The 13,516-nt window shown below is 38.2% G+C and overlaps 2 protein-coding genes across 7 annotated transcripts in view; one reads left to right on the forward strand and one right to left on the reverse strand.

The window, feature by feature from the left end:
- The window catches only part of IRAK4 (interleukin 1 receptor associated kinase 4), a 13,338-nt gene extending 13,120 nt beyond the window's left edge, over window positions 1-218 (reverse strand). For 2 of the 4 annotated variants that reach the window (XM_035897780.1, XM_035897757.1), the window contains exon 1: window positions 1-218. The gene's annotated coding sequence lies outside the window, so the exon portion shown is untranslated. The other 2 variants (XM_009642256.2, XM_035897773.1) reach the window with 2 other exon arrangements.
- Window positions 108-13,177, forward strand: PUS7L (pseudouridine synthase 7 like). Of its 3 annotated transcripts, none has more exons than XM_009642268.2 (9): window positions 108-180; window positions 315-1,249; window positions 1,937-2,096; window positions 3,715-3,910; window positions 5,579-5,677; window positions 7,973-8,054; window positions 9,554-9,831; window positions 11,536-11,589; window positions 12,216-13,177. In XM_009642268.2, the coding sequence occupies exons 2-9, from the start codon at window positions 358-360 to the stop codon at window positions 12,537-12,539; spliced, it is 2,085 nt and encodes a 694-aa protein (XP_009640563.1). In that variant the 5' UTR covers window positions 108-180; window positions 315-357; the 3' UTR covers window positions 12,540-13,177. The 3 variants fall into 3 exon arrangements, with proteins under 3 accessions (XP_009640563.1, XP_035753629.1, XP_035753640.1); XM_035897736.1 differs by lacking the exon at window positions 108-180 and having other exon boundaries at window positions 218-712; window positions 1,013-1,249; XM_035897747.1 differs by lacking the exon at window positions 108-180 and having other exon boundaries at window positions 1,058-1,249; window positions 1,951-2,096.
- Window positions 13,178-13,516: the final 339 nt, after the last annotated feature.

The following is a 13,516-nucleotide window of genomic DNA, read 5'->3' on the forward strand; positions in this document are numbered from 1 at the left end:
CTACACCGCCGACACCCGTCGCTTCCTGGCGGCGGCGCCTACGACACGCCACGCCACGCCCCGCTATGCCCCGCGCGTCTTGCTTCACTTCAGGCGTGCCAACTGCATCACTTCCCCTTTAAGAAGAGGTGAGTCAACCTCCGACGACGCTGGCGTCACCGGGACGGAGACGGCGACTCGGTAAGGAGAAAGCGGAAGCGCTCTTCTCCCACGCGGCCTTCCCATAGGCTGCCCCCTGCTTTGCAGCAGCCTTTTCTTTGGTCGCTGATATTTCTTCCTCTCGCCCCCTTTTTTTTGGTTTCCCCCCCTTGCAGGTGTAGTGTTTTCTGGCTGGGCGCGGGGGGAGGCAGGGGAGCCATGCTTCGCTCCTTCAGCTACCTGACTGATCACACTGGCTTCTGCGGCACCATCAAAAACGCACCGAGTGACTTCGTAGTGACAGAAATCGAGCTGCCCGAACACTTACTTAGGGACGCGCGGGCTGAATCGCTTCAGAAAACCAGCGAAGCGCCGCTAGAACAAAGTACCCAGTGCCTGCCGCCACCCAAAAAGCCAAGAACGGAGCCTCCCGGCCGATGTGCCGAGGGCTGTTGCGGTGCGCCCAGGCCTCCGCAGCCCGACCCGAGCTGGGCAGGAGGCCACTGTTCCGCATCCCCTAACAAAAACCAGCATGAGGGTGAACCTGAACTGAAACCTGTCCTCGAGGAAGCCGGTATATTAGATTCCTTACTAGGCAAACCCATGAGTGAACTGCTTAATAAATTCGCTTGTGATCTGAAGGATGCGTGGGACGTGGAGAATAATGCCGATGCCGGCCCTAGGGAGTTCTCGCTGGGACCTATACTGGACAAGAAGAATCGAGCTGATTTACACAGTGCTGTTAGGCAGAAATTCCCCTTTCTAGTCACTGTTACAAAAGACAATGAAATGATTGTAAAGGGAAATGCTGATTACAGAGAACTTTCTCAGTTAGTGACTGAAAAGGAAACAAGTGATTTCTTTAAATTTTTAGATGCAAAGCTAGAAAATTCTACGTTTGCTTTTGAGCCTGATGGAAACAAAGAGCACAGAAAAGTAGTTCACCACTTCATCAGTAGAAAATTTGGAAAACTTTTAGAAACAAAGTCTTTCACTGTGACAGATGCCAATGAGCAGCCAAACATGTCAATACTGGTACGATTTCGAGAAAAAAGTTGGTCCAGAAAAAGGTCTGCTGGTGGTTTCCAGGGAAAACAAGATATTTATACAGGTAAATATTATATTTTTAGTGAAAGTGGTAGGTATTATGGTGTTCTTTAGTAAGGCTGAGACTCAGAATAATTTTTATATGATATATAGGCCTGGTTGACCCAGTGTTTGTGCTGAAATAAATCATTAATGCAGTGTAGTTATATCACGGGAGAATGAGATGGATGAATCAAGTTACTGCAGTGATTTTACATAAACTGTTCAGTGATAATGGTTGCAGTCCTGTTGGTTGTGGCGCTAATTCTGTGTTATTCCCTGTGTGTTAGCTTTCCCTTGAAAGTAATTGGGGGATTTTAGAAGATGCATCTAGATTTTGGAATAGTTAGTAAGGTCAAATTTGATTTGTGATCTCATTCCTTAAAGCAGTTGGTTTCTGATTGATACAGAGAATGTTCCTAGCAGTAAGACAATGCGTGTTCATTGAATTGTGGTGCATTTGATTAGATAGTATTTTTAAGGGCAGCAGGGGTTTTTGGTTGTTCCAGGAGTTTTGTTTACTGTATCTTTATTTTTCTTTTTCAATACTGAAAAAGCCCCATTTCCTTTAGTTTGGGGGCAGGGAGGACTGTTTCTTTGCAGTTTCTGTGCTATTACAGTTTGAAGGGAAGAACCTGCCCATCTGCTGTGGCAGAACGCCTATATGATTTTTAAGTGCAAATTCCTAATGATTCTGAGATGATTGTTTCAGCTTTCACCCTTCAGAAAGAAAATCTAGAAACACTAGAAGCAATCGGCTTCTTGGCTGCTGAACTTGGTGTTCTTCCTTCAGACTTCAGTTACACTGGCATCAAAGATAAGAAGGCTATCACTTACCAACCTATGGTTGTGAAGAAGGTGACTCCTGAGAGGTACTAACAATCTGGGTGCATTAAGTTTAGCACATATTTGTATATGTTAATAAGCATCAACGTGGTATGGTCTTCTGAAACATTCTTACTGATGTGTCTTCCATTCCACTGTATTAGAGCACAGTGGAAATGGCTTTAATATTTTGTGGCTTTAGGGAATATACAGCTTAGCGCTGAAGTCCCACAGTGTTGGAATTTAAGGAAAAGTCTCGCCTTTCTCTGATTTTTCATAATACGAATATACTGTATCTTCTGGGACAGTATCCTTCCAATTCGTGCCCATGGGATCCACTTTACAATTTTTTAAATACCATCCACTAGCTGGAACCACACAGGTTTCCACATACTATCAAAGTATTGGCTAGTGGTTCACAGACAACAGCTTAAAAGCTTTATACAGCTGCAAAACTGAAGTAAATCGCTACAAATACACTTTGGCCAGACACTGTGTTTGAGTGTGAAGTGTCAACTTCTATTGTATTGTCCAGTTTAGAAACATCAGATCAAGTGAAGAAGATATCACCAAACCTGAGGGCAGAGTATGCATTCTGAATAACCTGTCAATAATACAAGATGTGCCTTTCCGTTTCTCATTTTTCTTACTCTCTGTAGCCAGCACAGTGGATAAAAAATATATATTAAGTTCTGCCATAGTAATAGTAAAAATGCTGGAGTCAAAACCATAACTTTTTTCTTCCTCAGCTTTAACTTTTTAGTGGATTTTGATCTTAGCAACATAGTACACTTTGCAATTAAAGGAAAGTGGAATTTATGTTTTTAGGATTTGTTGCTAACAAAAGTATGTATCAATAGTAAAATTCCATTGCAGTCTGGGCTGTAAGTCCAGTTGTTCAAGAGATAGTTATCAAAACTTTGCATTAATGTTTAAATGGTTAAGCAAAATAGTTAAATGCTTCCAAGCCACTAGCGTAACAGGGAAAATAAATAATTTTTGTAAGTATATAATTTATAAAGTTATTAAAATATTGCTTGGAATGTAAGCTCTTATTCTGAAATTTGCCCTTGATTTGCATGATTATTACTTGTACACAAAAGAGCAAAGCAATTGAGTGGATACTCTAAAGGGCAAATGCTTGAACTGTCAGCTGTGTTTCCAATTACAAGCATGTGCAAGCACACCCAGAAAATCAGTGCAGTGAGTTTGTTTTTGTTAAGGCTGGCCAAGAAAGAGCAATTGTGTTTTGGACTCTGCTAGAGGACATTATTTTTTCTTCTTCTTTTTTTTTTTTTTTTTAATGAAGAGCAGATTTTTAGGACTGAAGAGTAAATTACTTGGTTTTCAATGAAAAATACAAAATTCAGTTCAATTGTCTTGAGAAAGTTAAATTGCTTCATTCCAATATCTTTTGAGCTACAGGATATAAGTGTAAATGAAGCAAGCATTTTCTGGACTTTAACTCAATTTTAAGACTTCTATCTCTGCATTTGGTTTGGTTTTCTCATAATAATCTGTTTTAAATCCCTCCCCCCCCCCCCCCCCCCCCCCCCTTTTTTTTAAGAGTTCTTAATTGTAGTGCAAAGGTGAAAACGACATTTATTAGAAGCTGGATAACTTCAGTAGAGGATGGTTCATAATTTCTCCCAATTATTTATGCAGGTTGAAAGAAATTGGAAGCAAAATGGAAAAAAAGGGCATGAGAATACACAACATACATTCAGCATGCCAGCACCTTAGACTTGGTCAGCTGAAGGGCAATCGCTTTGATATAGTTGTGAGAGATCTCAGCCACCACAGTCATGACTCTTCTGCAGATTTGAAAGAGAGAATATCTGAAGCAATGGAAAATGTTGAGGTAAAAAAGCCTCATGGTTGCCAAGAATGAATAGATATAATTCTGTGCTGTAAAAAAAAAAAAAAGTACTTTTAAAGAAAATGCTTGTAACAGCACAATAAGGGCATTCTTTCCCATTTTTGGTGCTTTTTGATGTTTTATGTCTTTCCTGCATTACTTAAGAAATCACAGGAGTAAAGCTGCCTTCCAAGGAGGGACCATAAGTGAACTCACTCTGTGTTACAGACTGCAGACCCCAGAGCAGTGCAGCAAGACAGATGAGAAATTTGGTAGCAAATGAGTATGGATAGATGAGCTACGGCTGCACAGACCTAAGACCAACCGAAGTGTTGTGTTTCACTGTGGCAGTTGACAGCATGAAAGAATACAGTTACCTGTATTTTTGGTTATGTGAGGAACATGCATGATTGGCTCAGATGAAAAGCCACGTACTTTCGTGGTATAAATACGCATGAAATGTCTGTAGCAGAGAAAGAAGATCCCCTGAAATTCAGTGGATTTTGATTGCTGTTTTCCTTAGGCCCTGAAGAAAACCTCATCTTCAGACATTCTTAAATCACTGAGAAAAGTAGAAGGAAGTCAAGAAAAAGAAAAAATTTAGGTGTTTTGTACAGCAGTAATTTTCTTGCCCTGTCCAAGTAATAACCATGATACAAATTACTTTAAGAAGATTAATCCAGGAATAGACTTGAATGAAAACTACACAGTGTGAAAAATACATTACATGTACTTTGGAAATTAATTTTATTACTGAAAAAAGCATTCAACTGGTACTGTAACGCTTTTCTCTCTTTCTCTCTGCTCTGACTGTTTTTTGGTTTGCTGTTTGGAAAATGAACACAAATTCCTACAATTGTGTGTCCTGCTTTATTAGGTTTAGCTTACTGGTCAGATGATGAATGACAAAAACAGCATGTGTGTTAATCCAAAATATGTATTTTTCGTGTTCCATGAAAACAAAATTGCGTATGGGACCTAAGGGTGTCCAAAGCAAGGTTATATAATTTGAACTGAATAACTATCTCCAAACAAATACCATATGTTTTTTGCTTGTCTACTCCATGCATACTTCTTATTTTCTAGAAAATGTTCTTTTAATTGGGTCACATGGCTGTGATTTTACTGTCCACCTGTGACCTAGAACTCATCAGGAGACTTAAAATCCTAATGAGCAGAAATGCTCGGTCTTGATCTTTACCATTGTGATAATAATAAAAATGATCTCATGCAAAAAAATTTAGTATTTTTAAGAAAAACTGTCCAACAGTGGTTACTGTTCATTACCTGTGCTATGCCACATTTGCTTGAGTAGAGATTCCATAATTTGGTGTATATAAAAAGCTCAATACTTTGACTTGGCCTGTAGTTGTATTTATAATAATTAACTACATAGAAAGAATTTTGTTTCATTTACCTGTTTTTTTGTACAAGTGAAGACTATGATAGAACTTGGTTGCCTTTTTAGATATTTCTAAATTAGGTGTTAAAATACTGTGATGAATCATAAGTTAAGATTTCTTATTAAAAAAATCAGTATTTCTGATTGGAAAAAAACAGTTTGTATGCATTTTGGATGTAAATGTAGATGTATGTGTGTTGTATGCTTAGTCTTACTAACTGTACCTGGTACTTTCATACTTCTAACATATTTACTCTTTATCATTCTAGAGAAAAGGTTTTGTAAATTACTATGGACCTCAGCGATTTGGACAAGGACAAAATGTTCAGACAGATCAAATAGGATTGGCTTTACTGAATGAAAAAATGGTAATTTCATTTTGTAATTAAAGTAGTTACTGTCAAGTTAATTTCAAATTACTGTTGCAATGTCTAGAGCTGGAGTTGACCTTCCCAGTGAAAAATTTCATTTGTGAGATAAACCCTAATGGTGCTGGAAGTAATTGCCAGATCAGTTTTGACAACAAGGTAAGCATAAATATATTCATAGTGAAACAAAGAATCTTTTTTTAAACAGCAGGTGCAGCTTTAACCAGTTAAGGAAGTGATTTTTCTATCTATGATTGGTATGTGATTGCGATAGTCATCATGCGGCTTGGCATTTCCCGTGGCTTTATTCCATACAAGGTTTGCACACTAAAATGAAGCAGTCTTTATACAATGTTTATTCGTGGTCCTGATTGCATCCTAACTTGTAGCCTCTTTATCCTCCTGGGGGTCTATATACTTCTTAAAAATGTCACAAGATATCACAGAGGACCATAAGAAAGGATTTGCTGTTTCAATACCACGGTAATTTATCTGCTATATAGAAGAGATTGCTGCTTTCCATTAGTCCTTGGCTACTTTCCCAAGCTCTTAGTTCTGAGCAATTGCTCCCATGTAAGCTAAGGAGAGCTTATTTCTTAAGTAATAATTCATAAGATAAAGAGTCATATACTTTTCAATGTATACGGTACAGTACTTTGCACAGGTCTAAAACAGAATCAGACGCTACAAAGTCAAATGAATACTTGAGTATCCTTTTCTTCTAATCTTGTTTTGATTCTGAGAAAAGTCAGGAAAACTTACCCTCCAAATATACGAATCAATTACTGTTGCAATGTCTAGAGCTGGAGTTGACCTTCCCAGTGAAAAATTTCATTTGTGAGATAAACCCTAATGGTGCTGGAAGTAATTGCCAGATCAGTTTTGACAACAAGGTAAGCATAAATATATTCATAGTGAAACAAAGAATCTTTTTTAAACAGCAGGTGCAGCTTTAACCAGTTAAGGAAGTGATTTTTCTATCTATGATTGGTATGTGATTGCGATAGTCATCATGCGGCTTGGCATTTCCCGTGGCTTTATTCCATACAAGGTTTGCACACTAAAATGAAGCAGTCTTTATACAATGTTTATTCGTGGTCCTGATTGCATCCTAACTTGTAGCCTCTTTATCCTCCTGGGGGTCTATATACTTCTTAAAAATGTCACAAGATATCACAGAGGACCATAAGAAAGGATTTGCTGTTTCAATACCACGGTAATTTATCTGCTATATAGAAGAGATTGCTGCTTTCCATTAGTCCTTGGCTACTTTCCCAAGCTCTTAGTTCTGAGCAATTGCTCCCATGTAAGCTAAGGAGAGCTTATTTCTTAAGTAATAATTCATAAGATAAAGAGTCATATACTTTTCAATGTATACGGTACAGTACTTTGCACAGGTCTAAAACAGAATCAGACGCTACAAAGTCAAATGAATACTTGAGTATCCTTTTCTTCTAATCTTGTTTTGATTCTGAGAAAAGTCAGGAAAACTTACCCTCCAAATATACGAATCAAGATTTGAAGATTTGACAGCAGCCCATAAAAGTTACTGTTTATGTATCTGACATTTTGAATTCTGCTAGCAGTTGGTACCAGGTGCCAGTCCTTGAAGAGTAATGATTTAAGTCTCTAGTCTTAACACAGGTACTTTCTAATTTAAAACATGTAGGAACTACTATTTATATTAAAAATGTGCCGGTATGTGCTTGCATAGTCCAGTACAGAGGAGGACGAAAACCAGATGCCACAGGCCACAGGTTGGTGTTAAGTGCTAGCAAATTGTCTGGCTCCACTGATGTTGCAAGTAGCACAGGTTAGTTAGTGTGGTGTTTTCCTTGTCACAATGGCATTAACCTAATACAGATCAGTATTAAAAAAAAGAAAGATTGTTGTCCCTCTGTGTGAAACTGTGGAAAGCATTCAGTCTAAACTTTGCATGACATGCAAAAGTGAAAGAAGGAACCTTCCTGTTCAGGAGAGAATGATGGCATTACGAAGTGGAGGAGTTCTAACTGGATGTTCAAGAAGCATGACTGATTTCTTGTAGAGCTTTGAAAGCTGTCTTGTGTCTTCTGGGTGACTAAAATCTTTGTTTAATCTGGGAAGGAATGCACCCACATTGGTTTGCTGTTCATGGCATCTTCTTTGAAAGGGAGAATCTGATTTTGACCTTAAAGAACTCATATAATTTTGAGAGGTTGCAGAATATGTTAACACAGATTTGGGTGCATGACTGTTTAGTTGACAAATAGTTAAGTGCAAAAAAATATAAATTATTAATATTGTTCTTTAAAGGTGAAAGCTGTGAAGTTATTCTTCACACCCGAAGATACTGATGACCCTGTAAACAACGCAAAAAGATACTTTCTTCAGACTGGTATGTCCAGTTAAATCGTGTATATATTTATTCAGGGTCAGTATTGTCAGGGAATAAGGTGTTGCTGCACAGATAGATACTTTTTATTTTGCTGCTGCTTTATACCACTTAGTAGCTTATTCTGTGGAACTCAGTAGAGTTGCACAGTTAAAAATTAGATGCGGATGAGGGCCTAAATGTGCAAATAGTGGAAAACTAATGCACTTTCAGGTGCAAGACAGTATAGAAACAAAAGCTGTATAGCATAATGCTGGAAAAGACTAGCATAATGCTGGAAAAGACTAAGAGAATTTTATGAAAGCAATTTTAGCCTCCTTCCATCTGTCTGCTTTAGGAATGTAAACTTCTCCTCCCTCATAAAGGAAGTATACAGGAATGAGACACCCAACTCTTACTCGGCACTTACCACTTGTGGGCATCTAATTTTCTGAGATTTCTGTAACAATCTTAGCTCCTTTGGGCTTTGCTTTTACATCCCTTTAATTATGTATCTCTTCCATGCCTTCCTGTGATCTACCTTCTTTCTGTCTTGAACTAAAATCAACCAAATATGTTAAAGGCAGAAGTGTGTTGAGTAAAATGCTGTTTGTTGTCTTTATTGTTTTTATCATTCAACTTAATTTTCTCTCCAAAACTAAAAATTAGGACTTGCTCTTGACTTCAGATATATTTGTTCCTTTCAAACATTCCACGTGTATTAGCCTACTTATCACTGTAGATTGACAGAACAACTGTGATCTATAGCTTCAAGAGACACAGGTACATTTAATCTCACAAAAACCATATGATGAATCATTCTGTGCTGTACCTTGCTGTATGATGCATGCAAAGACATTGATGCGGGCTCTGAAAGCAGCTGCTTGCCTTTTCCTAAAAGCAAAAGGTAAAAGGCTATGCAAAAAGCTTAATCAGATAATCACTTGTAATGAGAAAAATGTAAACCATAAAATTTTGAATGTATAACATTTATATAACGTAGTTCAAATCTGATTAAATATATTTTCATCTTGGTTGAGGCTCTGACTTCCCAGTGGCCAATGCAAATTGTGCCTTTAAATTGTACCTTTAAAATAAAGCCACGTTTTTTACCCCATATGAAATACATGTTCTCAAGTGATGTAAAGTAGAGGTTTAATGTTTCTTTATAGCCTGATTTTTACTTTCAGTTACCTGATTTAAAAAAAACAACTTTGCAATGATGAAGTAAGTTAGTAAAGAAAAAAATTATGCAAACTAGGCTGAATAACTGAATGACAGCTAGTTTAATTTATACTGCATGAAATAGAATAGAATTCATGGGACTGTGCTGGTAGGCATCTCAGATGAAACTTGTCTAACATGACACATTGAAGAATAATGACCTAAAAGTCAGCATAAAAAAGTTAGACTGACACCATTTTCCCCTACCTGATTATTTAATCTTCTTAAGTGTATTTTTTCCTGACAGGTAATATTTGAAAAATCAGGGATACTTATATGGTTATTTTTGTTTATATCAGAAGATGCAAAAGGTGCACTCGTGATACTGCCAGAATTTAAAGTGAGAGAGAAGATGTTGCTACGAGCTTTAAATCGCTATGGTGTAAATCATGAAGGTTGTACCAAAGGGTGGCTCAATATTCCTCATTCCATGCGCATATTCTATGTCCACGCTTATTGCAGTAAAATTTGGAATGAAGCAGCATCATATAGACTGAAGATCTATGGTTCAGAAGTTGTTGAGGGTGATCTTGTCTTCTCTGAGGACAATGATGAAAGCGTTCCCCTGAATGACAAGGTGAGTCTTCACAAAATAGTCATCGTAAAAAAAAAAAAAAAAAAAAAGCTTAATGCACTTGAATACATACTCAGACATCCACTAATGCTTTTATTTTGGTCCATTCATTAAAATACTAGTGACAAATGTGAAAAAAATGATGTAGCTTTTTTCAATTTACCATAAATAGGTGTATAAGCTAGATGTTATATTAGCAGCTTTTATCTGTTCTGACTGTTCATTTTATTCAAGTGAGAAGAAGGAACAGAATGTCAGAATTGATACATGTGTAAGAATTTAGCCTGCATGGTATATATTGCTCTTCTTAGAATCTGACTGGGGAAAACCTTCAGAGTGGACTTTGGGTGTGCCTATATTATCTATCAGTCAGTGCAGATGTGAGTCTTGCTCCCCAGGTCAGACCTTCCCTTTATGTATATTAATGAATGTAAGCCCATGGTGAAAGGTGGCCTCAGACTGAACTGGTACTCTCATTGCAGCTACACAGTCAAAGCATGTGTAGCACAATTTCACTTACTCAGGCAATTAAAACAGTTTGACAGTGGGTCTAAACTGTTAGCAGCAGTTCAAAAAATGCAGCAGTCGTCTTGGGAAAGTAGTAAAGGGCAAGGGAGTGGTTCCGCTTGCCCACAGCACAGCCTGGGTGCCATGCGTGGAGCCATGGGTGAGCCAATGAGCAGAAGCCAGCAGTGGAGTGTGTGCTGGTCCCAGGTCTTGGCATGCTGAAGTCTATTCTGAGGCCATCTCTTCTTTCAGGGTTAGCATACCTTTTTCTTATTATGGAACCAGTTGGGTCTCCTCCCAAATAACAAGGATGAGAGGAAGTGGCACCAGGGCAGGCTTAGATTGGACATTAGGAAAAATTTTTTCACTGAAAGGGGTGTCAAGCACTGGAATGGGCTGCCCAGGGAAGTGGTCGAGTCCCCATCCCTGGAGGTATTTAAAAGACGGGTAGATGAGGTGCTTAGAGACATGGTTTAGTGGTGGAACGGCAGGGTTAGGTTAATGAGTGGACTTGATGATCTTAAAGGTCTTTTCCAACCTAAACGATTCTATGATTCTATCTTTCTCCTGATCATCAGATAAAGCATGGAATTTTGCAGTGTTTTACTGGATAATAAACAGGTGTGTGCGTAAGCAGAATGTATCTCATTTCTTTTGGGTGGACATTGTACAAATTTGAAAGCAAGGACACTTGGAAGGTTACTGAATAACCTCCAGTCCTGTAGAGTGTCTTCTGTTTCCATTGTGATTTTTCTTCAACAATATTTTTGAGAGTGAATGTAGATCATACAAAATGAAAAGCAGAGGTATCAAATTGAGTATTGAGTTACTGAGTTTAATATTGATATATTCCTATTTAATATAAAACATTTTAGTGTTTTTGCTTTTGCTGGTGTAGCACAAGATTGCGTTGGCACAGTTAACTTCAAACTCAAAGAATGTGAGTTTGTAGTGATAGTTTGCTAATTAGTCATAGTTAGCATCAGTAAATATTTAATGCAATGCCATTTACCAGTAAACAGATTACTTTATATTAAGCATTTCTACTATTTTTTCACACCTGAAACAGGTTATTGTCCTTGTAGTAGTCAAATAACCTTGGAATCCTTTATGAGTTTGGCAGTACAGTGCATAATTCCTAAAATAAATTATATGTTTTATTTTTAAAAAAGTTTTTTTTCTTCTTACATGTCTTGTCAGGTTCATGTAGTCACTGCTCCCGAAGTGTCAGCTAACAAATACTCTATAAACCAAGTAAGTCTGTATGAAAAGTTCTGAGCTGTTGATGTCTTTATTTGATTAAAATATTGTGGTTTAAAAATAATGTGATTAAGTTAACTGGTGCAGTCTTCTTCCGTGCCAGAATGCACATTGAAGAAAACACATGTGAACTAATTGCCACTCAACAAACAGGAGGAAAGAATATTTACTTTGTAATGGACGTAAGTACAGTGTCATTTGCAGTATGGCAATATTTATCTTGAAGCTGAATATAAATACTTCGAAAATTTTTTCAGTCTACAGGGAAAAACATTCAAGAGCAGCTGATGTTCTGATTTTTGAAGGTTCAGAGTGCGTCGCCGTGAAATCTTACACTGGCAACTTAATGTCTTTATTGCTGTCTATTTCCCAACAAGCAAGGAAATTTATGTTAGTATATTTCTAGTGTGTTTTAGGAATCCTGATACACTGATTATTTTTTCTGCTTTAATTACATCCAAGACACCTGCCTTGCACAGCACAAGAGAAGCTGCTGGTTTACTCTTTCAGACACCAAACTACAAGTTTTAGACACATTTAAAATTGCAATAACATTTATTTAAGGGGAATTGGTGGGCTTTATTTCTAATATGTTTGTTTTTCTGTTTTTTTCTTTGAAGGTGGTTCTTCCAATGGTGGGACATAGTATCAAGTATCCCAGTAATAAAGTTGGGCAATGGTACCATGAAAGGCTTTCTAAGGACGAGCTGCAGATGTGCAAATTCAGAGTGTCTCCATTACAGCTGAATATACCCGGATGCTACAGACCCATCCTGAAAAATGTTCAGAATCTGTCATATTTTTTGGAAGATAGTGAGAAAGGAATTGAAATTGAAGACAACCATCTGAATGAATCAAAAGTCTCTCTGCATATATCATTTGATCTGGATCCTTCATGTTACGCAACAGTCTGTCTGAGAGAAATAATGAAATGTGACTTTTAAGGTTCCAGTTAATGGAAGATGGCAGGGATATTATACAACAATGATATTTTATGTATAATTCCAAGGAAATAAGGGTGAATAATGGGTTCAAGCCAGAAACAGGAAGAATTGGTAGATTGAGATTAATGCTGATTAGGGAAAAACCCCACCAAAATCCTTTGGAAACATTCCAAACCCTAAACGCAAACCCTTGGATGCATTGAACTAAAGCTTTATGTTATGCCAGGCAGCTTTAACAGAACTGAAGGAAGCCATGGGCTGCAGGCATGAAATGCATATTTGCATAAACATCTGACTTGCAAAGCTAAATCCTGGAAAAATGTTTGCAGCAAGCAATGTGTCTTTTTAAAAAAGATTTTTAAAAAATGGTTTACACCAAATGCTGTTCAAACAATAATGTTACAAGTTTGCAGCCTACAGGTACCTAACTGAAAATTTGCTGTACTGAGGTTCACTAAATATATTGTGGCTTCATCGTGTTCAGGCACCAAGTGTGTAGTGGGTTGACCCTGGCTGGACACCATTGCTCCCCTCCTCAGCTGGACAGGGGAGAGAAAACGGAATGAAAGGCTCGTGGGTCAAGATGAAGACAGGGAGGGTCACTCACCAATTACCTTCACAGGCAAAACAGACTTGACTTGGAGAAATTAACTTAATTTATTACCAATCAAAATTAGAGCAGGATAATGAAAAATAAAACCTGAATCTTAAAACACCTTCTGCCCCCCCGCCCTTTTTCCCAGGCTCAACTTCACTCCTGGTTTTCTCTACCTCCTCCCCACCAGCGGCACAGCGTGACAGGGAATGGGGGTTGGGGTCAGTCCATCCCACGCTGTCTCCGCTGCTCCTTCCTCCTCAGGGGAGGGCTCCTCACCCTCTGCCCCTGCTCCAGCCTGGGGTCCCTCCCACGGCAGACAGTCCTTCATGAACTGCTCCAGCCTGGGTCCCTCCTTCCCACGGGCTGCAGTCCCTCAGGA

Source organism: Egretta garzetta, unplaced genomic scaffold, assembly GCF_000687185.1.
Source record: "Egretta garzetta isolate BGI_Z169 unplaced genomic scaffold, ASM68718v1 scaffold420, whole genome shotgun sequence".
Taxonomy (NCBI): Eukaryota; Metazoa; Chordata; class Aves; order Pelecaniformes; family Ardeidae; genus Egretta; species Egretta garzetta.

Coding starts and splice junctions, on each gene's coding strand:
- PUS7L (XM_009642268.2), top strand. CDS start 358: ATGCTTCGCTCCTTCAGCTACCTGACTGATCACACTGGCTTCTGCGGC. Junction 1,250..1,936: donor AAAACAAGATATTTATACAG/GTAAATATTATA, acceptor TGATTGTTTCAG/CTTTCACCCTTCAGAAAGAA. Junction 2,097..3,714: donor AAGAAGGTGACTCCTGAGAG/GTACTAACAATC, acceptor TTATTTATGCAG/GTTGAAAGAAATTGGAAGCA.